The sequence below is a fragment of the Bufo gargarizans genome, chromosome 8, assembly GCF_014858855.1.
Source record: "Bufo gargarizans isolate SCDJY-AF-19 chromosome 8, ASM1485885v1, whole genome shotgun sequence".
NCBI classification, from domain to species: domain Eukaryota; kingdom Metazoa; phylum Chordata; class Amphibia; order Anura; family Bufonidae; genus Bufo; species Bufo gargarizans.
Window position 1 is genome coordinate 48,728,834 of NC_058087.1, and position 15,564 is coordinate 48,744,397.

General features: G+C 43.3%; 1 protein-coding gene across 1 annotated transcript in view; it reads right to left on the reverse strand.

Annotated features, from left to right (window-relative positions):
- Positions 1-7,410: 7,410 nt before the first annotated feature.
- The window catches only part of LOC122945672 (ankyrin repeat and SOCS box protein 1-like), a 38,048-nt gene continuing 29,894 nt past the window's right edge, over positions 7,411-15,564 (reverse strand). Inside the window, exons 3-5 of the mRNA XM_044304815.1 lie at positions 13,185-13,487; positions 9,229-9,605; positions 7,411-8,910 (exon numbers count right to left, since the gene is read on the reverse strand). Of these exons, the coding sequence (XP_044160750.1) occupies positions 8,780-8,910; positions 9,229-9,605; positions 13,185-13,487 (811 nt within the window). The 3' untranslated portion in view covers positions 7,411-8,779. The remainder of the gene's footprint in view (positions 8,911-9,228; positions 9,606-13,184; positions 13,488-15,564) is intronic.

A 15,564-nucleotide genomic window follows, 5' to 3' on the forward strand; every position in this document is an offset into this window, starting at 1 on the left:
CGGAAAAATCAACGCGGCCTCCCTGCCTACCCCCTCCAGGTACCTATCCCCAGGGGTGAGACCCGTGCACTTACCAGTGGAAACCTGTTGCTGGTCAGGTATAAGGACAAGAGGGATGTCCTTATGCTGTCCACAATCCACGGTAACAGCACCACCCCAGTCCCTGTGCGAGGTACCGCGGCAACGGTCCTCAAGCCCGATTGTATCGTCGACTACAATCGGTATATGGGAGGAGTTGATCTCTCTGATCAAGTCCTCACGCCATATAACGCCATGCGCAAAACCCGGGCATGGTACAAAAAAGTTGCGGTCTACATGGTGCAGGTTGCCATGTACAACTCTTTTGTACTATGCCGAAGCGCTGGCAGCACAGGGACATTCCTCCAATTCTATGAGGCAGTCCTCAAAGACCTGATCTTTTCGGACCGGGAAAGAGCAGGCCGGAGTACCTCGGGAACTGGAGGCGCCCGGATCGTCCCTGGCCAACACTTTCCAGGTGTGGTCCCCCATACTGGAAAGAAGGGACGAACCCAAAAAAAGTGCAGAGTGTGTCACAAGAGGGGGATACGGAAGGACACCACAACTCAATGTGACACGTGCCCCGATCATCCGGGCCTCTGCATTATCGATTGCTTCAGGGAGTATCACACTTCCATGGAGTACTAAATTTTTATAATCCCCAACAGTTCACTAGAGAACATAAAACACTATGGCTCTCAGACTTTGGAGACACGAAAACAATTTTTCTTTCCCCAAAAAATATTAGTTTTAGTGCAGGCATCCTCAAACTGCGGCCCTCCAGATGTTGTAAAACTATAACTCCCAGCATGCCCAGACAACCTACAGCCATCATCAGGGCATGGTGGGAATTGTAGTTTTACAACATCTGGAGGGCCGCAGTTTTAGGATGCCTGCTTAGTGTCTCCAAAGTCTGAGAGCCATACATATTGGGCATCGTCGCGTGCGTAAAAGTCGTCGCTATAAAAATAACTTTTTACCAAACGCCTCGGATGAACGGTGTTAAAAATATAAAATAAAAACGGTGCCAAAACACCTATTTTTGGGCAAAATTTAAATTTAAATCCATTTTGCCGGTAATAAAGCAAGGGTTAACAGCCAAACAAAACTAAACATTTATTGCCCCAATTCTGTAGTTTGCAGAAACACCCCATATGTGGTCGTAAATGGCTATATAGCCGCACGGCAGGGCATAGAACGAAGGGAACTCCATACGGTTTCTGGAAGGCAGATTTTGATGGACAGTTTTTTTTTTTTACACCATGTCCCATTAGAAGCCCCCCCTGATGTAGCCTAGACTAGAAACTCCAAAAAAGTGACCCCATCTAAGAAACTACACCCCTCAAGGTATTCAAAAATTACTTTACAAACTATGTTAACCCTTTAGGTGTTCCACAAAACTAAATAGCGAATGTAGAAACAATTTTAGTATTACATTTTTTTGTTACATTGCCTCAAAAAAGAGTAATATAGAGCAACCAAAAATCTAATTTACCCCAAAAATTGTCCCAAAACAACAACCACCTTATCCCGTAGTTTCCTAGATGGGGTCACTTTTATGGAGTTTCTACTCTAGGGGTGCATCAGGGGGCTTGAAAGGGTACATGGTGTAAATAAACCAGTCCAGCAAAATCTGCCTTCCAAAAACCGTATGGCGTTCCCCTTCTTCTATGTCCTGCCGTTTAGCCAAACAGTAGTTTACGACCACATATGGGGTGTTTTTGCAAACTACAGAATCAGGGCAACCCATTTTGAGTGTTGTTTGGCAGTTAACCCTTGTTTTACTCCTGGAAAAAATTGATTATATTGGAAAATTTTCCAAAAAATAGAAATTTCTAAATTGTTTCTCCATCTGCCATTAACTCTTGTGGAACACCTAAAGGGTTAACAAAGTTTGTAAACCCAGTTTTGAATACCTTGAGGGGTGTACTTTCTTAGATGGAGTCACTTTTTTGAAATTTCTATTCTAGGGGTGCAACAGGGGGCTTCAAATGGGACATGGTATAAACAAAACCAGTCCTGCAAAATCTGCCTTCCAAAACCCATATGGTGTTCCCCTCCTTCTATGTGCTACCGTTCGGCCAAACAGTAGTTTACGACCACATATGGGGTGTTTTTGCAAACTACAGAATCAGGGCAACCCATTTTGAGTGTTGTTTGGCAGTTAACCCTTGTTTTACTCCTGGAAAAAATTGATTATATTGGAAAATTTTCCAAAAAATAGAAATTTCAAAATTGTTTCTCCATCTGCCATTAACTCTTGTGGAACACCTAAAGGGTTAACAAAGTTTGTAAACCCAGTTTTGAATACCTTGAGGGGTGTACTTTCTTAGATGGAGTCACTTTTTTGAAATTTCTATTCTAGGGGTGCAACAGGGGGCTTCAAATGGGACATGGTATAAACAAAACCAGTCCTGCAAAATCTGCCTTCCAAAACCCATATGGTGTTCCCCTCCTTCTATGTGCTACCGTTCGGCCAAACAGTAGTTTACGACCACATATGGGGTGTTTCTGCAAACTACAGATCAGGGCAACCCATTTTGAGTGTTGTTTGGCAGTTAACCCTTGTTTTACTCCTGGAAAAAATTGATTATATTGGAAAATTTTCCAAAAAATAGAAATTTCAAAATTGTTTCTCCATCTGCCATTAACTCTTGTGGAACACCTAAAGGGTTAACAAAGTTTGTAAACCCAGTTTTGAATACCTTGATGGGTGTACTTTCTTAGATGGAGTCACTTTTTTGAAATTTCTATTCTAGGGGTGCAACAGGGGGCTTCAAATGGGACATGGTATAAACAAAACCAGTCCTGCAAAATCTGCCTTCCAAAACCCATATGGTGTTCCCCTCCTTCTATGTGCTACCGTTCGGCCAAACAGTAGTTTACGACCACATATGGGGTGTTTCTGCAAACTACAGAATCAGGGCAACCCATTTTGAGTGTTGTTTGGCAGTTAACCCTTGTTTTACTCCTGGAAAAAATTGATTATATTGGAAAATTTTCCAAAAAATAGAAATTTCAAAATTGTTTCTCCATCTGCCATCAACTCTTGTGGAAGACCTAAAGGGTTAATAAAGTTTGAAAAAACAGTTTTGAATACCTTGAGGGGTGTAGTTTCTAGAATGGGGTCATTTTTGGGAGGTTTCTATTATCTAAGCCTCACAATATGACTGCAAACCTGAACTGGTCCATAAAAAGTGGGATTTTGAAGATTTCTCAAAAATTTCAAATTTTGCTTCTAAACTTCTAAGCATTGTAACATCCCCAAAAAATAAAATATCATTCCCAAAACAATTCAAACATGAAGTAGACATATGGGGAATGTAAAGTCATCACAATTTTTGGGGGTATTACTATGTATTACAGAAGTAGAGAAACTGAAACTTTGAAATTTGCTAATTTTTCAAAATTTTTGGTAAAAAATGTATTTTTTTATGCAAAAAAATTAACTTTTTTGACCCAATTTTAGCAGTGTCATGAAGTACAATATGTGACGAAAAAACAATCTCAGAACGGCCTGGGTAAGTCGAAGCGTTTTAAAGTTATGAGCACTTAAAGTGACACTGGTCAGATTTGCAAAAAATGGCCTGGTCCTTAAGGTGAAAATGAGCCTGGTCCTTAAGGGGTTAACAAGTAGGAGGCACATATGCAAACTGTTGTGATTCCTACACCGTTCACCTGATTTGGATGTAAATACCCTCAAATTAAAGCGGACAGTCTGCAGTTAAAGCACATCATGTTTGTTTCATTTCAAATCCATTGTGGTGGCATATAGAGCCAAAAATGCTAAAATTGCGTTGATGTCCCCATATTTATAGACCTGACTATATACCGTATTTTTCGCTTTATAAGATGCACCTGATAAGACGCACCTAGGTTTTTGAGGAGGAAAACTGCGGATGACTCACTGTTATGGGGGGGATCGGTGGATGACGCACTGTTAATGGGGGATCTGTGGATGACGCACTGTTATTGGGGGATCTGTGGATGATGTACTGTTATTGGGATCTGTGAAAGACGCACTGTTATTGGGGGATCTGTGGATGACACTTATGTCATCTACAGATCCCCATAAGTGTCATCTACAGATCCCCCATCAGATGCATCAGTGTGGAGGGAGGAGGCGGAGACACTCATGGCGGGGCACGGTGCAGTGATTCTACTCTAATACATCGGGCCCCGCAGCTGTTAAGTACATTCAATCCGATCCATATCTTAATGTATACCGCACTGTTCTGTACTTACTGTAGTACCGTATGTATAGCATTAGGACGGCACAGACCGGCAGCTCCCTCGGTAATGCGCCACCTGCCCCAGCTCCCTCATCATGCGCCGCCTGCCTGTTCATTCATAAAGTGAGATAAGCAGGCAGGCGGCGCATCCGCTATCCGTACACCCATTTCCACCCCACTTTTGGGGGGGAAAAGTGCATCTTATAAAGCGAAAAATACGGTAATCAATCTGCTCAGCTCCTCCTGGTCTATGAATTCAATGCATTTTGTGGCGACAGGTTCTTTTTTAAAAAAAGTTACAATTTCAGCCAAAGTTCTGTGGGAAAGACTATGCACACAACTCAGCTAGGGGATCTTTCTTCTGAAGTTGTAACTGCAGCCACTTGACTCTCTTGTATACATATAGAGGAGGCATCGATCCAGCAGGAGTCAGGGCAAGATTTCTAACACTAGTATATTAGCAGTCATTATATTTCGGGAAAACGATTCACAAAGGCCACCACTGTTAAGGTTGAAAACTGCAATTTCTTAAACACTTAGCAAAAGTGAGTGGAAATGTAGTATTACATACTGGCTATTCAAATGAATGTCTGTCGATATAATATACAGAAACTTAAAGTCAAATATCTGAACTGCAGTCTCTGACTGCTGAGACCCCCACCGATCGCTAGGAGGAGAGAGACGCTCCCACGTAGCTTGCTCTCTTCTCGTTGCAAGAGACGGCTCAATTCAAAGTCTATGGGCCCATCTTGATTCTGTCTTCCCCCGGGAGAAGAGTGCTGCTGCTCTCCTAACTCTGGGGATCGGTGGGGGTTTCACCGCTCAGACCCCCACTGATCAAAACCTTCAAAAGGTTGCAGTGACCCTGGAAGCATTCAATTTCTGGATTCGAGTGATTATACCTAAAGAATGACCCAAAAGTCAGTTTAGTTTCGTAAAAATTACATTGATTACCAACCTATCGAAAAAAAAAAAAGGAACACGACAAAAGTTTCTACATTGCAAAGATCCTTTAATTGTGCAAAAGATACATTGTTATAATAATTAACTAAACAGAATGAAACCAGCACAGCTGCATAGTTATCTACATGTAGCCAGTCATGCACCAGCAACCATCAATCAAGTGGAGGGTGGGTTACGGTATATTCACGTGCAGCAAATTTACTGCAGAAATCTCTGCCACTGTCCCAGTCACCTGAACAGAGCTTACAAACATCCACATACCTGCCACCAAAACCGCTACATTGAGATAATTGGAACCGATTTTCAGTTACAGAAATTTCTGAGTGAATATAGCCCAATAAAGCCTTGTCACTTTAAAGGACCTCTCTCTGTTTGCACCATTAAACTGCAAACCACTCATCAATAACCCAGATTTCATAGAAGTTGCTGTAATTTGCACCAATATTTGACACATTGGCTGAGATTTGCTAATATATCTGAGCCAAAAATCTGTCTAAACCCTAGGGGCGAGATTTATCAAGCCTGGGGATCCCATATGCCAGTCTTGATTTCCCTTACTACCTTAATCTCTTATTTTTACCAAAATAACTTCTATTTATCAGGAATATCTATTCCCATATATTTGTACAGAGTTTCGCTCCATGTTTTATATGCTCCAAGCACATACATTAACCCTAAGCATACCAGAGGTTTTTATTAGTTTTCGATCTTCTCTCTTCCTAGAGCCATAACGTTTGAATTTTTCCGTTCACATATCCATATGAGGGCTTGATTTTTGCGGAACAAGTTGATCTTTCTAATATCACTATTTGATATGGCATACAATGTAGTGGGAGGTGGTAAAAAAAAAATCCAAATGGGTGGAATTTGGAAAAAAAAAATATAAAAATTCCTCCACCACTTTACAGGTTTTGTCCCTACAGAGTTCACTATGTGGCAAAACTGACCTGTGCCCTTCATTCTCTGGGTCAGTAAAGATGACAACAATACCACATATGTATAGGTTTTATATGTTTAAATACTGAAAAAAATGCCCCCTATAACTTTTTTTTAAAGGGTTTCTACCACCAAAAAAACTGTTATGTAGCTGACTGAAATTAGCGATGCACTAATGTCAGCGCTACATAACAGCACGTTTTTTGCATTTCTCCCTGCAGCAGTTCTGATAAAATAAGCACTTGTATAATATGCTAATGAGCCGCTAGGTGCTATGTAGGCGTAAAATCAGCACCTAGAGCAGGGCTGGCCAACCTGTGGCTCTCCAGCTGTTGTAAAACTACAACTCCCACCATGCTTTGCTGTAGGCTGATACCTGTAGGCAGTCTGGGCATGCTGGGAGTTGTAGTTTTGCAACAGCTGGAGAGCCTCAGGTTGGCCATCCCTGACCTAGAGGCTCCGTCTACTCACCCTTTATTCCGCCCAGGTCCTCCGTTCTGCCCGCCTCGCTCCTCTTGATTAATGTCAGTTCGCAGCATCGCTGACGAAATCCCGCGCCTGCGCCGTTAACTTCTGTATTCGGCGCAGGCGCAGTGAGTGAAGGCCGCTCTCCTGATGCCGGCTTCCTCACTGTGACGTAGTCGGCACAGGCGCAGTGAGGAATCCGGCACCAGGAGCGCATCATTCACTCACTGCGCCTGCCCCGAATACAGGAGTGAACGGCGCAGGCGCGGGATTTCGTCAGCGATGCTGCGAACCGTGGAATCAATCAAGAGGAGCTGGGCGGGCAGAACAGGGGACCTGGGAGGGATAAAGGGCGAGTAGACGGAGCCTCTAGGTGCTGATTTTATGCCCACATAGCACCTAGAGGCTCATTAGCATATAATAAAAGTACTTTTTTTTTATCAGAACGGCTGCAGGGAGAAATGTAAAAAAAAATACTGTTATGTAGTGCTGACATTAGCGCATCGCATAACATAACAGTATTTCTGGTGGTAGAAACCCTTTAATAGTTATGTCTATTGAGGGATGATCTGTACATTTTAATTCATTCACCGCCCTGGAAATATAATTTTATATTTTAATAGTAAACACAGTTTCACATGTGGCGATGTCCATGATATTTATATTTTTTATTATATATTTTTGTATTCTAAGGAAATGGGCGGTGCTTTAAATTTTATATATATATATATATATATATATATATATATATATATATATATAGATAGATAGATAGATAGATATTATTTTTATTTTTTTAGCCCCTCTCCGGTAGGAGGCTACAATGTCCACTGTTGTTACACGATTGTTACTATACTCCCATAGGAGTATTTTAAAATCTCTTATTGCTGATCTCCTATGTTGGCAGCTCTAATACGCTGGGCCTCCTCATAAAGATTTGGTGTATTAGAATTAATGTCCGGCATCCCCAATCATTGTGCAGGCCTCTGCTCTTTTAAACAGCACAGACCCGCCAGCTATAGCACCCGCAAATATATGCTGTAGTAGCGGTACTGTTGTGGTACCGCAGCACAAGTGTTTATTAGATCAGCAGGTGTAAAAGCGCCACAGATTTTAGAGATACAACTTACGGCAGTGGCAAGAACTAAAAGTTGCAAATAATGGGGCAAATATGGTGTGCACCATACTTCTCAACTTTTTTTTTACACCACTAATGTGGCATAAAACCTTTGATGAAGTCCCCCCCAGATGTGCCAACTTGCCCCACTTTTTAGACAGATTTTTGGTGTGGGTACATCAGTAAATCTGGGCCATTATGTTGCATCAGGTTTAAAGGCGTTGTGCTAGACTCCACCAGATTACAACACATATCTGGGGGTTCTAGCAGCATAATAACCCATGATCAACTTCTCACCAAAAGACCGGCCTAACAGGGTCTGTCCTAAGCAGAAAACCATGTTACACCTGTGATGTACCTAATCTTTTAACAAACTCTGCATTAGTCAACAGTACGGCATGTACATGAGGCATGACAGTTTTTGGTCACTATATGTCTTGTATCTGGCATTTTTTTTCTCTGTGTGTGCTGAATGTCTAGTTTCCAGATCTCTGACATGGTGGGTAAAGACTAGCTTCCAGCCACCTCACATAGAAAGTAGAGAAGAAGCTGCTTCCTAAACTTCTGTTACTCACTGAGAAAAATGCCCCAGGATCATTAAGGTCCTGACCTGTATTGGTTGTGAATTTAGCACTTGTGTTGCCATATAAATCTTCTGTGTAGTTGTGTAACCTCTTTAGCTTCTCTCTGGGTCACTTCTCACCACTGCTGCTCATTTCTCCTCCTCCCCTCTCCATAGACTTGTATTGACATGTGTAATTATTGAAAAGCAATTAGCAAAAAGGGGGAGGAGAGGTAAACAGTTGATAACAGAGGAACTAGACATTTCTCACTGATAACATATTAGAGTTTCTTGTTGTCAATTATACTATTGATTTATGCAAAGTTGTGTGAAAGTATAGTGCCTCAAGAGAAGCACGCATCAACAAGCTGTTGGAGGAAGGCACTCACACATTGATGAAAAACCTTCCTAAAGCAAAAAAAAGACTCATGCACTTCGTTGTCAGAAAGATAGCTGTGTGTATAAAGATTAGATATTTAGGTTGTGTTACTGCTCGTAGAGAAGGAAACGTATGATACGATCAGGAACAGGAAGGCTGCTAATTGAAGACAGTCTGCGTTTACCAATCGCTCTCCTCACAGCAATACGACAAAGACTTGACAGGGTCCGAGGAAGACCTGAAATAGAGAAGACCATGATCTAAATTTTATCGTGTTCAATGTCTGCAGGTCATTTCTGGGAGTTGCAGAAGCGTAGTTTGTTGTGCTGGACAGTTTGTGTAGCTCCCATTCACTACAACAGGAGTTACGGAAACTGCAGAGCGCTGGCCTGCTCAGCCATTCCTGTAAACCCAGACCTGAGAAGCATCACAACGGGAGTAGTGGTGGTGGTCTGTGAGATTTTACTATAAATACATTTAACTTTGCAGCAGGGTATATTCTTTGTATTAAATCACATTTTTAATTCAGATAAATACGTTTTAATGCTGGACTCACATTTTGCTTCTCTAAAGACTTGCAAGGCCTCTGGGTCCAATTTCTTACTGGAGTCCTCTTCGGAAATTGGTTCACTGTGCAAAAGACTCAGATCTGCTCCAAAATCAATGAGCAGTTGAACAAACTCCTTGCCACAACCATCACGTAGAACTTCCTCCAGCAAACATATTGGAGATGAGCGTATAAGTTTTGCTTCACACACTGGGTCCCAACTATTATAATCCGGATTGGCACCAGCCTGAAGCAAGAGGCGGAAGCACGATAGGGTGTGTTGAGCTGCACTTGTGTACAGTGGGGTGGCTTTCAATGGCATATCTAGCGTTGATGATGTATAACCAAATGCCTTCTGAAGGTCCCCATCCACTTCTGCTCCATATCTGGTGCGGAAAAAAAATGGTAAGCTGATAGCCCTCATAAAAGAGCAATGCATATATACAAAGATGGTCCATAGACAAACCTTGTACAGACAAAGGTTACCCCCGTAAAGTGAGGTTCCTAAAATTTCGGCTATAAACAGTGCTGTGTGCATCTGGTCACAGCACAGACAACGGCAGGAAGAAGAGAGCGAGAGCTGGTTCCTGGGAACCTGCTGTGTCCGAAGCAAGAGAGGCAAGTTGATATTTTTTTATTTTTATTTGCTCTGCGTCATGGGGGGGGGGGGGCATTTGAGGCATGGGGGTCTGATCTGAGGTCTGAATGGGGTCTTATTTATATTGGGGCTCTTATCTGAGGTCTGATTGGGGGTCATTCACATTGGAGTCTGAGCTGAGGTCTGATTGTGGGTCTGATCTGAGCTCTTTTTAAAATTGAGGGTCTGATCTGAGGTCTAATGAAAACTATTTTTTTTCTTATTGTCCTCCTCTAAAACCTATGCGTCTTATGGGCAGGTGTGTCTTATATGGTGAAAAATACGGTATATCATTAATTCAGCAGCCAGATTCGGTTAACAACTGGATAACCCTAAGTGATCCAAATAAAATGAATGGACTCCTTTGTGGAGTATCACACGACTATACTTTATAAAGCACATATCACAGTGCTCCAGTGCAGCCATTTTCATCACCCCCTCCTGCTGCAGTTCAACAATGCTGAGTAAGACTACTGGTCCCAGAATGCCCTGCCCAGCCTGTCTGGCACACAGAAGGGAGTGATCGGCAAATAGTGGCACCTATTATTCTCCTAGTTACAACGATCCTTCATGTAATGGGATCAAGTAGCAAAATCTAAAGCTTCACAATGGCCTGACAGCTCTAACAATTTGTCTCTCTTCGTTGGTCCTCGTGGCTAAAATAATCTATTCTGCCCAGAAAAAAACAGAACCCATGATGCCACTGTGAATATAGCCTAAAATGACCAATTCTTTACTCACCCCTGCATCCAGCCTACATACATTTATAGGCTTATCAAGGAACTTGGGGTACTTTCACAGTTGCAGCAGAGGAATCAGTCAGGCAGTCAAAACGTATGCAAACTGATGGCATTTGTAAGGCTACTTTCACACTTGCGCTTGATCGGATCCGTTCTGAACGGATCCGATCATATTAATGCAGACGGAGGCTCCGTTCAGTACGGATCCGTCTGCATTAATAACTTAGAAAAATTTCTAAGTGCGCAAGATGCCTGAGCGGATCCGTTCAGACTTTCAATGTAAAGTCAATGGGGGACGGATCCGCTTGAAGATTGAGCCATATGGTGTCATCTTCAAGCGGATCCGTTCCCATTGACTTACATTGTAAGTCTGGACGGATCCGCACGCCTCCGCACGGCCAGGCGGACAGCTGAACGCTGCAAGCAGCGTTCAGCTGTCCGCCTGGCCGTGCGGAGGCGAGCGGAGCGGAGGCTGAACGCCGCCAGACTGATGCAGTCTGAGCGGATCCGCATCCATTCAGACTGCATCAGGGCTGGACGGAAGCGTTCTGCTCCGCTCGTGAGCCCCTTCAAACGGAGCTCACGAGCGGACAGCAGAACGCTAGTGTGAAAGTAGCCTAAGACTGATCAGGATCCTGATCCATCTTACAAATGCATTGAAATGCCGGATCCGTCTTTCCGGTGTCATCCGGAAAAACTGATCTGGCATTTATTTTTTTCACATTTTTTTTTCGGTCTGAGTTAGGCCTCTTTCACAATTGCGTTGTCCGGATCCGGCGTGTACTCCACTTGCCGGAGGTACGCGCCGGATCCGGAAAAACGCAAGTGTACTGAAAGCATTTGAAGACGGATCCGTCTTCAAAATGCGTTCAGTGTTACTATGGCAGCCAGGACGCTATTAAAGTCCTGGTTGCCATAGTAGGAGCGGGGGAGCAACATACTTGCAGTCCGCGCGGCTCCCGGGGCGCTCCAGAATGATGTCAGAGCGCCCCATGCGCATGGATGACGTGCCAATGCGATCACGTCATCCATGCGCCTGGGGCACCCTGATGTCACTCTGGAGTGCCCCGGGAGCCACACGGACGGTAAGTATGCTGCTCCCCCGCTCCCCACTACACTTTACCATGGCTGCCAGGACTTTAGCGTCCCGGCAGCCATGGTAACCATTGAGAAAAAGCTAAACGTCGTATCCGGCAATGCACCGAAACGACGTTTAGCTTAAGGCCGGATCCGGATCAATGCCTTTCGATTGGGCATTAATTCCGGATCCGGCCTTACGGCAAGTCTTCAGGATTTTTGGCCGGAGCAAAAAGCGCAGCATGCTGCGGTATTTTCTCCGGCCAAAAAACGTTCCGTTCCGGAACTGAAAACATCCTGATGCATCCTGAACGGATTTCACTCCATTCAGAATGCATTAGGATAATCCTGATCAGGATTCTTCCGGCATAGAGCCCCGACGACGGAACTCTATGCCGGAAGAAAAGAACGCAGGTGTGAAAGAGCCCTAAGGGATCCGGCATTGCGGTATTTTGAATGCCGGATCTGGCACTAATACATTCCTATGGAAAAAAAATGCCAGATCCGGCATTCAGGCAAGTGTTCAGTTTTTTTTGGCCGGAGATAAAACCGTAGCATGCTGCGGTATTATCTCCGTCCTGAACAGTCAAAAAGACTGAACTGAAGACATCCTGAACGGATTGCTCTCCATTCAGAATGCATGGGGATAAAACTGATCAATTCTAGGACGGAACTCAATAAAGGAAAAGAAAAACGCTAGTGTGAAAGTACCCTTAAAGTGGTCAACCATGTTCCAGGTCATCTAAAGATCTAAATGTATGTCCGTCTGTGCCCAGTAGCATGGCAAAATTGACAAAAAGTTTTAAGCTTCAAAAAGTCCAATGTTGTGCACGGTGGCTCAGTGGTTAGTGCTGGGGTCCTGGGTTAGAATCCGACCAAGGACAACATCTGCATGGAGTTCTTATGTTCTCCCCGTGTTTAGGTGGATTTTCTCCGGGTACTCTGGTTTCCTCACACACTCCAAAGACATACTGATGGGAAACTTGTGGGACAGTGTGATGCTAATGTCTATATAGCACTGACCTATTCCACAGCGCTTTACAAAGTGAGTATAATATGGGCATATACACTGCTTAGAAGTGTCCAGCATGTCCATTTCCAACCCAACCGTACTTACTCAGATTGATGTGGATGACCTCTCCAACAAAATCCTGTCTTCTTCAAGTTGGCCTGGAAAGTGTGCACTGGGAACTTCTTGTGGTGGACAGAGGCTTCAAATCCCTTCTGTGCCCTTGCCACAAGAAGACTGGGAACAATGCAGGAAACGTCATCCATGTCAGTCAGGGAAAGATGAGTTGGGTTAGAGTCGAAAATGCTAGACAGTATACGGTCAGTGGACCCTTTAAGCCTCATGTACATACTGCATAATATATCATTGTAAGTTATGCTATGCTACTTGGGTTACATTTGGAGAGGTCTGTACATGACCTACAGAACAGTGGGACCAACTGATGACAGATCCCTTAAAGACATGATGTGCAAATATAATACACTGGTGCCCCTAGGCTTACCGGATTAGCTCTTGTAGTATATCAGCACGGCCCACTCCTGTAGCATGGTATACTGGGGAGTAACAATTATCTGGATTCCCATTGGGATTTGCTCCAGCCTTCAGAAGAACTTGCACGCAGTTCAAGTGTCCATTTTCTGTGGCTCCAAGCAGGGGTGATTGGAGTCTAAGATCCAACAGGTCCTTCTCTGCCCCAAAATCAATAAGGAGCGCTACACAATCAGCATGCCCGAGAGTGGCAGCAATATGGAGCGGGGAGGTAGGAAGACAATCACTGCTCCACACAGTCTTCTCATTAATACGTCTGGGTACCAGAACACAATATAGATATGTTAGAGAGTTAAAATTCCAGAATCACTGGGAAAACAAAAATAAAACCCCCAAATTAACTAAAAAGAATAATACTTCTTACCAAGTCAAGATAGTGTCAAAGCTTTTGTTTTTATATTCAATTACATATAATTAACGGTTGTTATTACAGTGCCCACGTGGATTGTCTACAAAAAAACTGAGAAAATGTTTAACCTTTTACCTGTCGAGATTATATCTCATACCTCCTTGTAGGGTGGCACTTTAGTAGTCAAGGACTTATGAAAACACGTCCTTGCTACTACTGGCTATATCTCAGGCTGTATGGCAGCGTATAATCTAAGCTTTAACCCTTTTAGCCTCCATTTTTGTTTTTCACTCCCTGTCTTTCTGGAGCCATACGTTTTTTCTGTTCAGATAGCTGTGTGAAGGCTTGTTTTTTGTGAGGCAAGTTGTACTTTACTATTGCAATGTGGTGAGCATTGGAAAAAAAATCTAATTGGGCTGGAGCTGGAAAAAATGCAATTCCTTCACAGCTTTTTTGCTTTGGTTTTTCCAGCACACCCTATACAGAAAAACACGAAATGTCAGCTTCATTCTGCGGGTCAGTACGATTATAATGATACCACAGTTTTTTTTTTTTGTTTTTTTTTTTAAATACAAAAATACATATCGACATGACATTTATAATATCTTAAATGTTGAAATCATCCCCAACCCACCCCAACCACCCCCCTCCCTCCCAACCTTGCAGGGGAAAAAAAAAAAAAAAAAAAGGAAAAAATTAGTGGATTAAGCCGTAACCCACTCACCCCACAGACCACTCCATTTTAAGTAGGCCCCTCTCTGTTTGTACAAGATCTTCTCGTAGTTCTTCACCTTCTCAACCATAGCCATCCAGTTACCACAATCTGGGATGGAGGAGCTAAGCCACAGTCTAGCAACAATAAGCCTGGCCAGGAACATAACCTTAATCAATAATTGACGATTTGTAGGCTGATAGTTAACCTCCGATAGGTCTCCCAGGACCCATATCCTGGGGGACAAAGGAACAAGCATATTCAGTTTGCAGGCCAAAGTGGTCTGGACTGATCTCCAATAACCACCCACCATCGGGCAATCCCAGAACAGATGTAAATGATCTGCCCCGGAGTCGCCACAGCGTGGGCAATCGGAGGAGGTCCTAAATCCTCTTCTATATAACCACATAGGTGTCACATATATTTTGTGCAGAATGTTAAATTGTACAACAGTGTGATTGAAGTTGTGTGAAACATATTTTAAGTTTTCCCCTATAGTTTCCCAATCTGGGGGACCCACCTCCGAAAGTAGCAAAGACCAGGACTTCTGTCCTGGAGAAAGAAGACCCATAAAAAAGTGTTTCATTAAGTGTCTATAACAATATGACATTTTAATTTTTGTAGCAGTTTTCTTAATAATAAGATTGTGTAAAAATTCAGGAGAATCTATAAAAAGAAGGTGACTATTCAAAGTGCTGGAGAGTGCAAACCTCAATTGGAAATATGCATACCAAGCCACCTCACCCATATCTGCCCTCTCCCCTATTTCCCTTGAGGACAGAATTTGTCCACCACTAACCACCTGATGTAAATACTGAACTTTCTTCGTCCTCCAGTACTGGCAGCACTTCAGGTCCCTTATATTCACAAGCTTTAGGTTATGCCACAGTGGGGTGCAAATAAGCGATGCCTCAACTCCACACCAGCTCCTGATGACCCGCCAGGTCTTTGTAGCCATTCTGCAAAAAAGTGTATACCCGGTCTGTGAATTTAATAGATAGTCGGACTCCAATACAGTAAAGAAATCCGTAAAGCCTGAGTCTTTCACCACCTTATTGCAGAAATGGCTATTCTCCCAATCACTAAAAAGGCAGAGCTGAGAGGCCATGAAGTAACCCCTAAAGTAAGGGAGGTTAAGGCCTCCCTGACTATAGGGCATAGAGAAGTAGAGCGCCTTCAATCTGACGCGCTTCCTCCCCCACAATAGATCATTAAGCATCCGCTCAATTAATCTAAAGTACTTGTCTGCGATCCATACAGGCGAGTTGCGCA